The sequence below is a fragment of the Leptonychotes weddellii genome, chromosome 2 (genome assembly GCF_054177405.1).
Source record: "Leptonychotes weddellii isolate Sample4059 chromosome 2, ASM5417740v2, whole genome shotgun sequence".
Taxonomy (NCBI): Eukaryota; Metazoa; Chordata; class Mammalia; order Carnivora; family Phocidae; genus Leptonychotes; species Leptonychotes weddellii.
The window spans coordinates 44,673,354-44,690,789 of record NC_138370.1 but is presented as its reverse complement, the minus strand read 5'-3'; the positions used below and the strand labels follow the sequence as shown (position 1 = coordinate 44,690,789).

The following is a 17,436-nucleotide window of genomic DNA, read 5'->3' as shown; positions in this document are numbered from 1 at the left end:
TAGATTTGGGACAGATTGAGAATCCAGTCTTCCTGAAGGCTCTCCAACCTCCTAAGGAAGCTTTGGTAAAAATCAATCTCAGCAGCAGCCCAAACTGATTCCATGTCCTTAGAGAATATCAGGACCGAAGCCTTCTGCAACTTGGCATTAGCCCCTGCGTTCATTCCATTTCATTCTAGAGTCCCAAGGTCCACAGTAGTCCCAGGAATGGCTTCAGAGTAGTCTGGGGAGTGATTATGATATGGGGGGGGGGGGTGCGGCTAATAGGATCAGCTGACCACCTGGCATTCAGTGGGATGTGCTTCCATGGAAACTGTCGAGTGCTGTAGGGGCCTGGAGAGGGAAGAAATGTGAGAGCCTGTCTTGTTCAGCCAGGAATTGGCTTGGCAGAGGGCCAGAGGGGTCCACCCAGGAAGACCAGCTGCCTGAGGGCTGGAAGTACCATCTGCCCACAGCTGTTCCCTCCACGGTGTCCACGCCCTGCAAGCGGGTCTGGTGACTTGCACTCTTCTTACCCAGTTTGGGCCCTTCTTTTCTCACAGAATAAGGACTTTCTGTTCATTCTGTCCTGTAATTAAAAAAAAAACCACAAAACACAAAACTGAGAAGACGGGAAGTGTTCACCCCAAAGAGGGGAAGCGAAAGCTGGTTGTGTTTCCAGCAAAGGCCGTAGGACCCACGGCCAGCTTGCTGGGTGCACAGCTTGCGTTAGCCAGTTGCTGTCGCTGGTCCGCTGCGCACGGTTCCTGCGAATGCAGGAAGACGCGGGATATCTGCGTCTGTCCCTTCTAGCCAGAGAAAGCTCAGCAGTCTCCTGGGCTCTAAAAATGGAAGCCCAGTTGGAGGTCAGTTGAGGTTCAAACCTCATTTTTAGTTCAGACTCTTATGATGTAGAGGTAGGTACTGTGGACAGGTCTGGAGTGGACTGGAGTTACTTGGCACAGGCTAGCAGTGGGGGGAGGGAGGGGAGAAAGGAGGGTGGTGGGTGGCACCTGGGAATGGAGGGTGCCCAAGCGAGCAGCCCTTCACCGCTTTCTTACTATAGAGCAGGTGCCGTCGTGGAGCCCTGGACTTCCACCTGGAGAAATGAAAGGTCATCAGCCCTATTTTACAGCTGGTGACACTGAGGCTCAGTGCAGGTTGGTACTCAACGGTGTACAGTTAGTAAGCGGAAGATCTGAACCCAGGTCTCCTGACTCCAAGCCCAGTGCTCGTCCTCGCCATAGGCTACAGCAGCTGTTCACTACCTGAACCCCAATCCAGACTTACTCGCAAATGCCACAGCCCTGGGATGCTGGGCTGAAAGGACGAGTTGTCCAAGTGCTCAGTGCTAGGGGGGCTTTTAGTGGTTCAAGCTGAGCTCCCGCCCTCCAGGCTCATGGCTCTGCAGTTCGCTGGGGCCCCTGGTCTCCCTGACGCAGGGTTATGATGGGGAGAATGACGTTGACAGGAAGTACGGAGGAGGACCTGTGGAACCAAGAGAAGAAGGGCAAGTGCATGAAAGTCTCACTTGTGGGGGCCTGGCTGTGGCCATGGCAGCCCTTGGCCCAGAAACGGAGAACCGTCTGGGAAATGGGTGGTGCCTGTGTTCTCTGCCACCAGAAAAACCAGAGAAAGCTTGTTTCAAGTCCACGTTATCATGGAATTGCTCCCATTCTCCACTTGCTCATGATTTAACATCTCAGCAGGTGGCAGAGTCCCCGGGGGTCACCTGGGGATGGCCCTCTATGACCTGTAGGGAGCATTCACATGGGGCTGCCTTAGCACCCCACCACGTTCCCACAGGTCACGGTGAAAGCCGGGGAGGGCGACCCTCCCAGGTGTGATTCAAGCGGGCTTGTCAGCAGGCCTGGCCCTCCTGGCATGGGTCTGAACACCCATGTGCCCAGAGCGTACCCTCCAGTGTTCGCCCGCTAGGTTCTCCTATCGTGGGAAAATGTGGAGGCGCCCAGTGTAAGTTGGAGGGTGTCCAGATAAAGAAAGGGAACCCGACTGCTTTGCTTCTTTGCTCAGAAGATGTTATGAGAGAGACCTCAGCTCCCTTGCTCCTTCCACCGTGTGAGGACACAGCGAGACATTTACCTAACAGTTGGGAGACCATGTGGGTCCATGATGTGGTCATGGGAGCACCAGCCTCCCCGTGAGTCACTGAAAACAAGAAGATTAAGTGGGTTTTTTTTTTTAATTTTCTTTTTAGATTTTATTTATTTATTTGAGAGAGACAGAGATAGCGAGAGAGAGCACAAGTGGGAAGGAGAGGGAGAAGCAGGCTCCCCGCAGAGCAAGGAGCCTGATGCGGGACTCGATCCCAGGACCCCGGGATCACGACCCAAGCCGAAGGCAGACGTTTATCCGACTGAGCCACCCAGGCACCCAGGTTAAGTGTTTTGAGCCGAAAGTCACTAGGAGAACGCTTCACTTTGACTAGGAATCAACTGGAAGTACATTTGGGAGCTCAGGGTTTTGGGTAGCCCTAGCTACTCTTCTTCCTAAAAGAGCAAAACTTTGAATATAATATGTTCATTTAATTTTTAAAAAAAAGATAGTGAAAAATAAGTCTCCCCGCCACACATACTACTTTTCACGTTTTTGGGGTTTTTTTTGATGTTTTGCATGTGGTAACGGTAATAGGCATGTACATTGCTTCATGGGCTCACACGCTTACCATTGACTCATCTGCTACTTGCTTTTTTCCCACTTACATGTATCTTGGGCATATTTACTTTATCCGTACAGTATGATTCACTTCACCTAGTTCATTTTGAATGGCCGCTTTCTGTTCTGTTAATCATTTACTGTAACATAACAGTTAATCTGTTATTAGACACTTGGCTTTGTTTCTGGTCTCTCGTTATACAGAGAATATTTAGTAAACATCTGTATACCTGTATCTTTGAATTTGAGGCCAGTAGGATAAATTTCTAAATGTCAAATTGCTGAGCCAAAGGGCGTACAGATCGAAAAATTTATAGAAATGGCCCGGGTATCGTCTCCATGATTGTGCTTACCGCCGGGGTTCAGCAGCCCAGCGTTTCTGCCTCCCCACGTCTGACCGCCACCAGGAACCAGCCAGCCGCCCAGCCTTTGCAAGTCCTTCATTTAATCTCAACTACTTGAGTATCTTTTGATATCTGATGGCCATTTGTAGTTTTGTTTGTTTTTTTTAAGATTTTATTTATTCATGAGAGATGGAGAGAGACAGAGGCAGAGGGAGAAGCAGGCTTCCCACTGAGTGTGGAGCCCAATGTGGGGCTCGATCCCAGGACCCTGGGATCATGACCTGAGCCGAAGGCAGACGCTTAACGACTGAGCCCCCCAGGCTCCCTGTACTTCTTTTTCTATAAATTCATTGTGTGTCCTTTTGCCATTTCTCTATTGTGGTTTTATTCAGGTTTTTAAGCGCCTTTTGCATATTAAGGAAATGAAGCTTTAAGTATATGGGAGTACTATTTTGTCAGTTTGCCACTTTTTATCTTGTTTTTCTAGAAAAAGAGGCTTTATTTTCCTGTAATCAAGCACTGTCCCTTTAAAGTTCTGTTTGTCAATCATAGATGGTTCTCACTCTGATACTACAGTTTTTTAAAGTGCATTTACTGTTTTCTTCATACAGCTTGTTTTTACTTAAGATCCCTGTTCCGTGTAACACTTCCTGTGTAAAGATTCAGCCTTACTGTGTTTTTCGAAATGTCATCCACTGAAACGGGCCGTTGCCCCTCCCACCTGTGCCGCGAAAGCTAAATCCCCCCATGGGGAGTGGTCTGTTTTGTTGATCAGACTGTTCCTGGGCCAGTGTCAGCCAGGGTTTTATAATATGTTGACTACCCCAGAGGGCAGGCCTCCATCCGTGCTCTTTTCCAGAACTATTTGCTGTTGTCACGTCTTTATTCTTCGGGATGAATTGTTGGCTTAAGCAGCAGTCAAGTTTAAGTCTTGCCTCAACTGTAATTCACTGTGGGAGGCTGCGTGCTCAGTGCATCTTCGGGAACCCTGTGTCCTGGGAGGAGGTGGGTCCCTCTGGAAGCCGCTGGGGTCAGGGACAGGAAACCCTCCCCCTTCCACCCCTGCTCCCCACACAGGTGTCCCACAAGGCCCCCGGGGCTGTGGCACCGGGAACATTGCTTGCTTTCATTAGAGCTCCTTGCCTAAGAGCATGGTTCAGAGGCGGGGCTGGTCTCCTGACTTGCAAGCCAGTCTGAGATCTGAGGACTGGTGTGATGGCTTCCCTTCCTGGAAAGACCCGTCTGGAAAAACTGGAAAAACCAGAGAACGTCCGGGACTTGTGCCACTGGCCAGACTGGCTCTGTCCCCTGGTGCTACTGAGCCTGGCACATCCTGGGCTTCGTTGGCCTCTGTTGGCTTGTCTTACGCCCCGAGTGTGGCTGGGGAAGTAGATTCTCTTTCGCGTTTTTCTTATCTCAGTGGTCCTCCACTTGGGACCTAATCACCCAAGACTGTTTCCTGTCTCAGAGCACGAACCTGGAAGAGTCTCAAACTTGGCTCGACAAACCCAGGGAGAGGCAGTTGGGCGACAGCAGGGAGGGCCCTGAACCCCCGTTTAGCCCGAAGATCTGGGTCTGTTGATGGGTTGCGGATGCAGGCGTCCGTGCTGCCTGGGGCCTGGGCCCGGGCTTCTGACAGACAGCAGGGCCGTGCTGGCCCCAGTCCCGCAGCTCCCGAGATAGCCGCCGGCCACCCAGTGAGCAGCGCCATCAGACGGTGAGCCCGGCTTGAGAACGGCCGGGGGGGCGCCCAGGAGGCCCAGCTGCCCGCAGCCTGCTCTGTCCCGGCCCCGGGGCATCTGGAGGACACGCGGACACAGCCCGTCTTAGCCCCCGGGCGGCTCCCGACAGAACAGTACAGACGGGGTGGCTGCTGAGCAGTTTCTCAGTTTGGGACCCAGTGTGGGAGTCTGAGGCCAGGGTGCCGGCACGGTCAGGTGAGGGTCCTCTTCTGGCTGTGTGCTCCCATGGCAGAAGGTGAGAGCGAGCTCCCTGGGGTCTCTTTGATGAGAACACTGGTCCCATCCTCATGACGAATCACCCCCCCAAAGGCCCCACCTCCTAATGCCATCACATGGGGGTTAGGATTTCAACATGAATTTGGGTGGGGGGCTGGGGTGGACGAACATTCAGTCCACAGCACGGCCCTGTGTGCTCCGGGCACAGATTGGGACTTTGCTGAGACGGGGCCTGGGAGCCCAGGGGCACTGTTGGTCTTTGAGGGCTCTCTGCCCCCCCCACACCCACACATTTCCGAAGAGGAGACCGAGAAATGGAGCCCCTGAGTTGTTTCTGGCCCCAGAACCATGCTGCCTGAGGCGGCACCCCTGTGTATGTTACGTACTTGAACTGAAGTATCCTGATGTCTTGTCTTTTCTAGGTGAATCGAAGATCCAGCTTCCAAAATGTGGCCCCTCTTGGCTACCCTTGGCTGCCTGGTGGTGCTGACTGGTGCCCAGAGCAGGCCGCCTTTCCAGCCGCTGTCGGATGAGCTGGTCAGCTACATTAACAAACGTAACACTACGTGGAAGGTGAGCTGTGGGGACCGCCGCTTCTGTGCGCGCCCCTGCCGCGGGGGATCGGTTGGTGCGTTCCGCCTCCCGAGGGTGGTTGCTGCAGCCGTGGCCCAGAGGGCCGTCTGTCCCGGAGAGTGGGCCTGATTGAGAGTCGTGGCCACTGCGGACCGTGCCAACCTCCTCCCCGCTCCTTGCCCCCTGCGCACGCGTGCGTGGTGGTGCATGGGGGCTAAACGAGCTCTGGAAGTGCTCACAGCCAGGAGGACCCTGAACCTCGCTCCCCCACCATGGTAATTGTTAAGGCTCATCGGGCAGCTCCTTGCTTCTGCCCAGCCCCCGAGGCCTGGGACTGCAGGAATAAAGAGACGAAGAATGAGCCATGTTCAGGGCTGCAGAGGGCTTCTCTTGACCTCAGCAGATGTAGCAGATCAGAGAAGATCCCCAGTGGTCTGGGAGCTGCGTGCCCGCCCGCTCCCCCCCGCCCCGCCCCGGGTGGCTCCCTCGGGACAGGGCCTCGCTTGCTGTGAGGGGTGCCTGTCTCAGTCCGTCCACACTGCTGTAACAAAGTACCACAGATTGGGTGGTGCATAAGTAGAAATGCATCGCTTACAGTTCTGGAGGCTGGAAGTACAGTTTCAGGGTGCCGGCATGGCTGGGTTCTAGGGAGGGCCTTCCTTAGTGGGAGGGGCAAGCCAGCTCTCCTGGGGCTCCTAGAAGGGCACTAATCCCGTTCACGAGGGCTGCACCCTTGTGACCAAATCACCTCCCAAAGGCCCCACCTCCAGTACCATCACCTTGAGGGTTAGGTTTCAACATGAATTTGGGGGGATGCATTTGTTCTATAGCAATGCCCCAAGTCCCCTTGCTCTGCTGAGCTGGTCGGGACCCCTGGCCTTGTCAGGCCTTCATCTACCCCCAGCCCTGGACACCCCCTCTGTTGACTGCTGTGGCTGGGGCTCTCTTCCAGGCTGGACACAACTTCCACAATGTGGACCCGAGCTACCTGAGGAAGCTATGTGGCACCTTCCTGGGTGGGCCGAAGCTGCCCCAGAGGTGAGTGCCTGCTGCCCGGGGGTGGATACAGGGCTGCCCCTGCTGCGCTGCCATATGAACAGCAGGGGTGTGTTTGGGACCGCGGGAAAGAGGGAGTAAGAAGGCCTCCTTGGCATCCAGAGGCCTCCCTTCTCCCGGAGCTGCGAGACTCTGCCTGACAGGGCTCAGCCCCCGGTGCCGTGTTTCCTACTGTGCTTCTCGACGTGTCTCAGAGGCCAGTGGGCAGGGCCCCGGGTCTGTCCTGTATGACCTGGCTGGATCCAGTTGAATAACTGAAGGAGACTCTAAGAAAAGCCATCTGATCTGCCATTGATGTTTCATTTTTTCTAGAGAACTCTGTAATGGGGCATTTTCAAGTAGATACTACTCTTATAGGAAGCATTAGAAATATCTGCCAATGTGGATGGAGTAGTTAGGGGACATCACACAACGGGGAAGATATTAAAAATGTTGTGAGGACCCTGGGCAGACCCGGGATGGGGTGAGGGGAGTAAGAAACACAGTTATGTGGATCTTGTGGCCAAACTCCTGAAAAATATCCCATAAAATAAGACCAGAAGGAAGCACAGGGAACGAGAAGATGTGTTGAACGGTAGAGTTCTTGGTTTGGTTTGGTTGTGTAAAGTTCCCAGGGGACATCCCTGCAGATGTCACCTTCAGCTTGTCCTTCCTGTGCCTCCCTTTCCACGTGATGGCCCAGCCGGCAGTCGCTGATGTCTACGGGGACGGGGGAGGGTTGTAAGATGAGAGTTTGGGGATGCCTGGGTGGCTCAGTTGGTTGAGCGTCTGCTTTCGGCTCAGGTCGTGATCCCGGGGTCTTGGGATCGAGCCCCACGTCGGGCTCCCTGCTCAGCAAGTTTGTCATGGAGGCCTTCCTTTATCTAGAATTTGGTTTGCCGAGAACATGATTCTGCCTGAAAGCTTCGATTCCCGGGAACAGTGGCCTAACTGCCCGACCATCAAAGAGATCCGAGACCAGGGCTCCTGTGGGTCCTGCTGGGTGAGGCCCTGCTGACTGGGAGGGGCCCGAGCATGGGTGGCGGGGGGCACTTGTCCGACCAGCCATGAGTGACTAGGGAAGTTAGTAAACTTGCTGAGTCTCCATTTCTGTCAGCATACAAATCATGAAGATCCCTGTGGTCATGAGTTATTGCAAGAACTAGGTGGAAGAGTCGATGTGCAAAGCACTCTGCATGGAGTCTGGGTGTGGCACGTGTGTGGGTGGTGAAGCTGTTTTTACTTCCCTGTTGGACACGCTGTCCCAGGCCGTCAGCAGATACCAGTAGTTTTGAGCTCTGCTCTGCTTCATGAAGACGTATCCCATCCGTATCAATGAGCTATCTTAATTTAATTTCTAACTGTGGTAAAGTACGCATGGTATAAATTTAACCGTCTTAGTCATGTTTAAGCGCAGTTCGGTGGCATTAAGTACATTCACGTTATCGGAAATGTGGTCACCGGGGTCCATCCGCAGAGCTCTTACCATCTTGTAAGAATGGAAACTGCCCCCATTAAACACTAATCCCCCTTCCCCAGCCCCCCAGCAACCACCCTTCTACTCTCTGTCTCTTACCGACCAGCCTAGATACCTCATGTTAGTAAAATCGTACAGTATTTGTCCTCTGTATGAGCTGTTTTATGTTAACAACAACCCACGTTTTAGAAACGAACTTGAGTGCGCACGTAAAGATTTGGGGCGGACTGGTCTCCCGCTTTAAAGACACACATGAGCGCCAGGACCCTCACTGGCATGGGGGGAGACTAGCCACCAAGAAGGTCTGAGGCGTCCATTGTGGTCCTCCGCTGGGGTGGCTGGCAGAGCCCACGGCCCAGGAGTGGGGCTCACCTGTGTGGGGCTTGTTTCCGCAGGCATTTGGGGCCGTGGAAGCCATTTCTGACCGGATCTGCATCCGCACCAATGGGCACGTCAACGTGGAGGTGTCTGCCGAGGACATGCTCACATGCTGTGGCGACCAGTGTGGGGACGGGTGAGTCAGAAGTGGCCCCTGGAGCCCCCAGGCTGAGGCCTCCCTGAGGACAGGAGTGGTACTCCAGGTCAGCAGACGGTCCTTTGCTGAGACAGCTGGCGGGGGGAGTCGGGCAGCAGGCCCCGGTGTGACTGCTACCTTCCGGGAGCCGCCTGAAGCCAGGCTGAGCCCGCAGCGCTGGGTGTGGCTGGTTCGGTGTGAGCACACCAGAGATGGTCTCAGAATATGCGGCTGAACTTCTCATCTCTGGCCTGGTTTTTGTCATCCTTGTTCCCTTTCCTTGCTCAGGGAAATGTAATGGGGCCTCGTTTCTGTAACGCAGAATGATGGGCCCCCAGCTTGGTCACAGAACCTAAATTCCCACTGTGGGTGCCTGCTTTTCTGCCAGCTCTGGCCTTGGTTTTACAGCCATGGTTCTCGGATATGGCTACGGAGTAGAAATACCTGGGAGTTAAATAAAAGCGTCCAGGCCTCACCTCATTCCGATCCGCCCAGTTCCCGGCATTAGCGTCGTGTGTATTAAAACACCAGGGGATTGCAGCGTGCTGATTGAGAATCTGTGTGACGGCCTGGTTTGGCGTAGACATGAACACGGGGGTCCTTCTGTCTTGTTGGGGAGGGTGGTGGGCAGGCCCAGGAGCTGGGGCGATTCGCCGGAAGAGGTGACTATCCCAGGGAGGGTGAAGTGGGCTTCCTGGGGACCCGGGAGAGCTATTGGGCTAGCTGCTGAAGGCCCTGGTGGATCCGTAAGCGACCCTGGGGCCTTGGCAGCAGGTGGTGTGGCCTGGGAGCAGCTAGAAGTTCTCTCACAGTGAATTTAAAGAGTGGCTCTTTTCTTAGCTGTAATGGGGGCTTTCCTGCTGAAGCTTGGAACTTCTGGACAAAACAAGGCCTGGTTTCCGGTGGGCTCTATGAATCTCATGTAGGTGAGTGTCTGCCCTCAGCCTCTCTCTGGCTAGCTGGATTTTATAAGCCACGAGGAAGAATGGTCTCCGCTTGCATTGTAAAGTGCGGGTTGAGCGTTGAGGGCAGGAGGCTGAACAATCCGGTAGAAACAGGCGGTCCCCTCCAGGGCAGAACAGGGCAGGCTTAGCGATGGAGTTCGTGCTGCACCTTTGACCTCCTGTTCCCGTCGGTGCTGCCCTTGTGCCCCCAGAGGGCTTCTGAAGAGACTGGCAGCTGATCCCTTCCTTGCTACTTGGCCCCCCAGGCTGCAGACCCTACTCCATCCCTCCCTGTGAGCACCACGTGAATGGCTCCCGGCCCCCATGCACAGGAGAGGGGGATACCCCCAAGTGCAGCAAGATCTGCGAGCCCGGCTACACCCCGTCCTACAAAGAAGACAAGCACTATGGTAAGGTGGGGCCCGCGCTCCCAGCACCCCAGGGCCGGGGACCCGCTGACACCCTTCCCGAGCCAGAGGAAGGGAGAGGCCGGGGCAGTCGACCCTTGGAGTCAGGAACACAGGAGGGAGAAAGGAAGGTCGTGACTGACTGTCTTGTCAGCGGGAGCAATACACTGCGTTTTCTGCCTGTCTCCGTGCCGAATCCGGCCCCTGGATCCCCGATGTGTTGGTCACAGACCCTTAGGGTTGGAGGGACCAGGCCCCTCGTTTTACAGGGGAATGATCTGGCCTAGAACCTTCTGGGCACCACTCTGCCCTTCCTCTGGGGTCTCGTGCTCACCGCCCCTCCCGCCTCAAAGCTGTGCCCCGCCCCCCCAATCTCCACTTCCCGGTCGGGCGCCATCATTCATTCCTCCCCAGGGAGGCCCTCCCAGGCCCCTGGGCTGGACGAGTCCCCAAACGCAGTCTTCACCTGGCAGCTCCCCATGAGTCAGTGAAGAGCTGACAGATGGAGCCGCGGGGGGCACGTCTCACCCCCCCCCCCTTCCGGCTGGTTCATTTGCCAGGATGCAGTTCCTACAGCATGTCCAGTAGCGAGAAGGAGATCATGGCAGAGATCTACAAGAACGGCCCAGTAGAGGCGGCCTTCACCGTGTACTCCGACTTCCTGATGTACAAGTCTGGTGCGTGTTGCCCCCTCATGGCAGCGGGAGCCGGGGAGGTGTGGGTTCCGGGGGGACCCACAGGGCTGGATCACGGAGGAAGACGTCGGATTGTGCTGGCAAAGTCCCAGACCACGCCTCACATTCAGGGGGCCAGGGGGGCAGGAAGCACCTGGCTGTCGTATCCACCCCGGGGAACCCGACAGCCCCTGGCCCGAGAGCTGCCTTAGAAACCCCCCATTCTAGATGAGCAGTCTGTGGCCAACCTCTGCTGTCTCCTTTCCGTTCTGCCACCTCGAACTCTTCAGCGCTCTCTGCTCTTAGGAAACGTCATTGATTAAAGGGAGATGATTCTGGCAAGACGAGATTATAAAGCCAGCGCTTTTTTTTTTTTTAAAGATTTTATTTATTTGACAGAGAGACACACCGAGAGAGGGAACACAAGCAGGGGGAGTGGGAGAGGGAGAAGCAGGCTTCCCGCTGAGCAGGGAGCCCGATGCGGGGCTCGATCCCAGGACCCTGGGATCATGACCTGAGCGGAAGGCAGACGCTTAACAACTGAGTCACCCAGGCGCCCGAAGCTGGTGCTTTTTAACAGTTCCCCCGCCCCCCCATAATTTAAAGGGATGCATTTCCAGTTTGACAGACTGATTAACTCACCAGTGAGGCCATCGCCTGCTCCACAGGCCCCGTGAGCACGCTGAGCTCGGTCAGCACCGGCTGCGGCCACCCCGGCCTCTCTCTCTCTTCACCCCTGCAGGGTCCATCCCAGGGCAGCAACTTGAAACTCCTCAAGTTACAGAACCCTTTTGACAAATACATCCTTCCATGGAGTCCTAGCATGTAGAACGGATAGCTGGAATTGAATGTTAATGTTAAATTTACTTCTTAGATTAGAATTTATAACTTCAGTTTTCAAGGCAACCAACAAGCTCATTTTGTTGGGACTCCCCTTTAATATTTACTCAACATATTTGGGTGTTGGGCTTTCAAAAACCTATTGGAATGATTACCCCATGTGGCGGGAGCCCCTGGAGCCCTCTGAGAGAACGTCAGAGCGCTCTCTGTGTAACCTTGTTTGGGAGGGCTTGGTGGGCCCGGGGAGCCAGCTGAGTTGGAGCGATGCTCCGGGACCGGTCTCTGCCTGAACGGGCCGTCCCTTTCTCAGGAGTGTACCAGCACATCACTGGAGAAATGATGGGAGGCCACGCTGTCCGCATCCTGGGCTGGGGAGTGGAGAATGGCACGCCCTACTGGCTGGTTGGCAACTCGTGGAACACGGACTGGGGCGACAATGGTGAGTGGCGGCCCACTGCCTGCTCACAGGGCGTGTGAGCCGGGACGGAGTGGTCATCTTGTCCTGCTCTGCTCCAGACACTGGCCCTGGGGCTCAGCAGTGACCTCCTGGGGGTTCCCTTGCCATGAAGGCAGATGCTGATGCCGAGAGAGGGTGGTAGGGATCAGGATGTGGCTTCGGGTCGCTTGTCCCTCACGCTTCCCCACGCCCCGGGTGCAGTGCTTGCTTATGTGCGTCAAATGGAAGTGGGGTCTAGAGGCCTCGTGACGTGGAGCCAGGCTACTGGGCAAACAGGAGAGGAGTCGGGAGAGCACCTTGGGGTTGGTTTGCTGACTGCTTTGGGGCTAGGCTGGTGTCTTCTCCTAAGTCTTTCTGTTGTGAGTGTGAGTACCTTGGCAAGGGTCAAAACTGAGCACACTCTAAAGGCCTATTTTTGCTTTCCAGGCTTCTTTAAAATCCTCAGAGGACGGGATCACTGTGGAATTGAATCAGAAATTGTGGCGGGAGTCCCATGCACTGACCAGTACTGGAAAAAGATCTAATCTGCTGTGGGACTGGTCCTGCCAGCCCTGGGGCAGTGTTTCCCTAAAGATAGCCAGTTGGGCTGGTGAGGAGATGGGGAGGAATGTCTTTTATCCTTTCGAGTTGAGATAAGGTATAAGAGGTTTTAGACAGGGCCTGAAGGATTGGGCCAAACCTCGCATCTACCATCAGAACCGTCTTCCAAGGAGACATGTCCAAGGCCTGGCTACCTCCCAGCCTGCTGGGTGGACCGCGGTCCCAGGGCACACTTAGACGACGTGAGCCACCCTCGCAAGCAAAGCGAGGCCTTCCACCCCCCGCCCCCCAGACTAGTGCCCGCACCCCAGCGCATCCTCCCCCCTTCCGCGCACACCGGGAAGCCAGACCGAGACCTAGAGGGTTTGTTAGGCGTTCCAGAGGAATAGAAAGTGGAGTCCCTAACAAGACCAGTCCCCACCAGTGGCAGTACTTGTAAGCAAGTAGCTCGCTAGCTGTGGACTAGGTTGAAAAAACCCGTGGGGCGGCCCTTGGGGGAAACCCGTTCTCCAAAGGCCCCTGCATCTCTTGAGCTTTGCGGTGTTGCTGCAAAGACCCTCTCTGGTCATGCCCTTGGCATGGTTCCTTTTTAGGTGTTTCATTTTGTGTGCACCTCAGCTGATCATGTGAATGAGAGAACAGTTGGAGGATCTGTCCTCGCTTCACAGACCATGTCTCCCTCCACCACCACCAGGTGGTCGCGACCCGATCGGCCTCCCAGCCTAATATAGTGAAACTCATTCGGGAGAAACCAGCTTTACCCCTGTAAAGATCACTGCTTCACTCTGTTAATTTAACCAGGAAAGGAATGACTGTGCCAATAAAACATTTTCTCCCTCAACGTGAAGTCTGTGTTCTGGTGGGATGCCACGGTCCGTCCGTCCTTACCCGACAGAATCCTGTTTTCCTGGATCCGGGTGTCCTTGAAACTCGAACCCGGGAACTCTTGCCTCAAACCATGGTTTCTCTCTTAGTTCCCTGTCACTTTCATCAACCCTGCTCTGTAACTGCATCCCCTACACTGTGTCTCAAGCCCGACGAGCTGCCCCCCTGCTCAGTTTCAAGAGCTAGGAACATAGTTGTAGTCCGTTTCATACCAGCTGCAAGCCAGCAGCAACCCGCGTGGGGGGTCACACAGGAGTGGCGTGGGGGGTGACACCGGAAGCCATTTGTCCCAGCGGAGGGCCAGGTCGCCCTGGTCGCTGCTGATGTTTGGGACGGGGTGGAAGCAGCCTGTGTGTCCTAGTCTAAGTTCCCTCTGTGTCTGGGTCACGTTGCCGGTTAAGAACTGTTGCTTTGCATAGTCCCGGTTAAGAATCCCAAGCAGTGAAGTACACTAGTGTTGGAGGGAACAGGAAACTAGAATTGCCCCCCATCCCACTGGCCGGTCAGTACCTGACTTCTTTCCCAGCTGAGGGCTGGACTAGTTCTAGACGCATGGGAAGTTTGACTTCCAATGGGAATTAGAAGTTAGGGATCAGGAAGTGCCTTATCAGATAAGCTCTTAAACACCTGCTGAATATGGAAGGGAAAATTTGTGAAAGCCGGAATTAAATGAAAAACTCAAAAATCTGTGACACCTGACATAATATTTAAGCGTTTAACAAAGGTTACCAAAGCCAAACTTTGCAATCACTTTATTCCTCAAATTTCATTTGGAAGACATTCATAACCTCAATGTAGTTCTGACAAATTCGACCTGCCCCCAAACGCAATCGAATGATCCCACGTCCATCCTGTGCCCACCCCGCGCCCACCCGCAGCTCCGCACTCAGCCGGGAAGCCGGTGGAGATGCAATACGGCAAGGACCCAGATGAAATGCAGGGCATCTGCACGCTTGGCTTAAGGAGCCTGTTAGAAAACAAAACCAGCCATGTTTATTTAGGGTTGGGATCAATGTCAGTACTTAAACAAACCTCAAATTACCTCATTGATCACCCTGTCACCTCAGTTCAACAAGTGGTACGCTTCTCTCGGGTGCCTGTCCGAACAAGGTGATCGATGGAAGGGACCATGCCTTTTTGTTCATTACCCAGAGGAGGGTGTGGGTTTAGTTTAGACTCAGAAGTCTGCGCACATAGTTGAACCTTTTCCACTTTTAAAATGTGTCGGATACCCTCTCTCACTGTGTCTCTCGCTCTCTAATAAAATAAAAAAAAAAAAAAAATGCATCGGATAGCTATGCTTCAGACCAAAAGCGTGGCCGTCACCTGGCAGTTTGTTAGAAATGCGGAACTTGGGCCAGAACTCTGAATCTGCCCTTGCAATTTAACAAGACTCCTGCTGATTCATATGTTCATTAGAGTTTGAAAAATAAGACCTTAGAGCAGCGGTTCTCAAACTGGGCTCCTGACCAGCAGCATGTGTATCACCTGAGAACTTGTTAAAGATGCCAGTTTGGGGGCTACTCCCCAAGACCTGAGAGACAAATGGTCCTAGCAATCTGGGACCTTCAGGCAATTCAGATGCTAAAGTTTGAGAACCATGGCTTTAGAGCTTTGCTTCCCAAACTGCTAAGATTAATTAACAAATGTCTAACCACCCTTCCTCCCCCTACACACGTGTGCACGCCAGCCCCAGGGAAAGGGTTCCAACAGAATGGGGCTTTCCAGGTAATTGCTCCAAGCGCTTTCCCAAAGGGAGATGGGTATGCATGTGTATCTGGAGCTCTAGAAGCTCCCAAAGTGTGGAGATCAGACTCTTGCTCCTGTCTGTTGTAAGGGAGTTCTTTAAATTTAGAGCCCTAGATTCAGATGGGTCAGATACTCCTCTGAGGAGAAGCTCAAATATTCCCCTGTAAGTAGAACTCAAGTAGACCTTAGGCCAGAGATCCTATACATCTGATTAATTAAAGTGTGGAGCGGAGGGTGGGATTGGCAGATTTAACAAAAACAAAGGATGTTGCGGCGCGTGGGTGGCCCAGATGGTTAAGCGCCTGCCTTCAGCTCAGGTCATGATCCCAGGGCCCTGGGATCGAGCCCCACATTGGGCTCCTGGCTCAGCAGGGAGCCTGCTTCTCCCTCTCCCACTCCCCCTCCTCATGCTCTCTCTCTCTCTGTATCTCTGTGTCTCAAATGAATAAATAAAATCTTTAAAAAAAACAAAAACAAAGGATGTTCAATCAGATTTGAATTTCAGAGCAAGTAAATTTTTAGTAGAAATATGTCCTGTGCAATAATATTTGGGACATAATTATACTAAACCAAAACAAAACTAGTGTGTCAAATTCTAGTTTAACTGGGCATCCTGTATTTTATCTGGCAATTTTAATAGAGAACTATATTTAGAAGGAAAATGATCTTCCAAAGCACTCAGGAGTGGGCCCAAGAGCTAAGACTTTGCATGAGTCCGTGACAGTAAAAGTTACATAACTCTATGGCTGGGAGGGGCCTGGGAGATCTGCTAAACCATACAGAAGCTCAGAAAGTCCCACAGGTCATGACTGAGCCAGGAAAGAACCTTCCAGGCCACCCACCCCAGACCACGATTTCCACCATGTTGTTCTCTGTCCTACACGGGTTGTTACGGAACTCATCCGGCATTTCAGCACACAAATTTCTGACAACCCACCTTGGAATCTTAAACCAAGTTCTGATGCTTAAATTACTAGGAAAATTCCTAGGGAGCCCGGCTCAGAGCTGTATCCCTTGCGGCAAATGCCCGGCTTCAGCGTGGTGACAAGTTTGTCCAGGACCGACCCTCACATGAACCAATTCACCGCAGCTTCCATGGACCGAAACTAAGCCACTGTGTCCGGTGGCAGCCGGGGACACGAAGGGACAGCAGTGTGAGTACGTGTGTAACAACGCGGGGCCAGCAGTCCTGCCGGGGAAAACCCTCAGCTTCGATGATTACGTCACCGCACACAAAGGACTGCGGCAGAGGAGTAGGCTATATACACGGAGGGTATGAACGGCTTCTAGAAAGTACTTTCATGCCCCACAACAGTGATTCCTCAGCTTGAGGGGCTTTTTCAAACACCCTCCGAGAGGGGCCGTGTTCTCCCCGGCCCAGGCCTAGCTTCGCAGTAAGGTCCTGGGTGAGCGTGCCTCACACCCCCGGCCTGTGCGGGGCTCAAGGCAGGCAGCGATGCTAGAAGAAGGAGGCTAAATGCTCTTTGGCTTTCCAGCCCATCACCTGAAAACACATTTTGCCTTTCTCGAGGCTTCCATGTATAAACTGGTGATTTAAAAAAAAAAAAAAGAAACAAAAGACAAAAACCCCCACAAAAATCCTGGACATGGTAACATTTCTGCATGCAGCTAAGAGTCAGCCAAGGGGACAGCAGGCTGGTAGAGGGAGTGCAGGTGCCAAGCTGGCCAGGGACGCGAGGCTGCCGCATGCTCATTTCCAGCAGGCACAGCCGTGCAGGGCCCAGGCAGTTGGGTCCTTCTTCTTGGTCCTGCTCTGGCTGGCTCTGCGGGGGCCGCAGACGGCCGTCTGTCCCTCCATCACTGACTCCATTCTTGCGTTCCTATTTGCCGTGCTCGTCCAGGCTTTCAAATGAGCTGCCCTCGACAGATGCAAAGTAATTCAGTTCTTCATTATAAACACATCTTTATATATGATGTCTTCTTAAAAAGTCAGCCTTAACTGGAGGCCAGTCTTCCACGATGGGGCCCAAAGCAATCCCGCAGTTTCTTTCTGAAAGCTCACCTCCTTTTAAACCAGGAAGCGATTCCAGAACGCCCAGAAGTCAGTCCTTAGCCTTCATGGGCAGAAGACAGTCTGCCTTCTTAGGAAACCTGGGGCTGTTGCCTAGACCTACAAACACGGACATCTACTACATTCAAACCAACTGAATAAAACAAAATGATGATAAGCGCTGTGAATTGTGCAGGACTGTTGAGTCTCAGATCTGTACCTCTGAGACAAATAATGCAAGATATGTTAAGAAAAAAAAAGAAGAAGAAGAAGGTAGCGGGAGGGGAGGAATGAAGCGGGGGAAATCGGAGGGGTGGACGAACCATGAGAGAAGATGGACTCTGAAAAGCAAACTGAGGGTTCTAGAGGGGAG

The 17,436-nt window shown here is 53.5% G+C and overlaps 2 protein-coding genes across 3 annotated transcripts in view; one reads left to right on the top strand and one right to left on the bottom strand.

The window, feature by feature from the left end:
- CTSB (cathepsin B) overlaps nucleotides 1-13,259 on the top strand; it is a 14,053-nt gene extending 794 nt beyond the window's left edge. Inside the window, exons 2-10 of the mRNA XM_081810847.1 lie at nucleotides 5,380-5,530; nucleotides 6,483-6,568; nucleotides 7,454-7,568; nucleotides 8,438-8,556; nucleotides 9,397-9,482; nucleotides 9,767-9,910; nucleotides 10,468-10,584; nucleotides 11,732-11,860; nucleotides 12,305-13,259. Of these exons, the coding sequence (XP_081666973.1) occupies nucleotides 5,405-5,530; nucleotides 6,483-6,568; nucleotides 7,454-7,568; nucleotides 8,438-8,556; nucleotides 9,397-9,482; nucleotides 9,767-9,910; nucleotides 10,468-10,584; nucleotides 11,732-11,860; nucleotides 12,305-12,402 (1,020 nt within the window). The 5' untranslated portion in view covers nucleotides 5,380-5,404 and the 3' untranslated portion in view covers nucleotides 12,403-13,259. The remainder of the gene's footprint in view (nucleotides 1-5,379; nucleotides 5,531-6,482; nucleotides 6,569-7,453; nucleotides 7,569-8,437; nucleotides 8,557-9,396; nucleotides 9,483-9,766; nucleotides 9,911-10,467; nucleotides 10,585-11,731; nucleotides 11,861-12,304) is intronic.
- A 781-nt stretch (nucleotides 13,260-14,040) lies between these two features.
- FDFT1 (farnesyl-diphosphate farnesyltransferase 1) overlaps nucleotides 14,041-17,436 on the bottom strand; it is a 37,519-nt gene continuing 34,123 nt past the window's right edge. The window contains exon 8 of one of the 2 annotated variants that reach the window (XM_081810825.1): nucleotides 14,041-14,560. In XM_081810825.1, the coding sequence (XP_081666951.1) occupies nucleotides 14,372-14,560 (189 nt within the window). In that variant the 3' untranslated portion in view covers nucleotides 14,041-14,371. The remainder of the gene's footprint in view (nucleotides 14,561-17,436) is intronic. The other variant, XM_031023797.2, reaches the window with a different exon arrangement.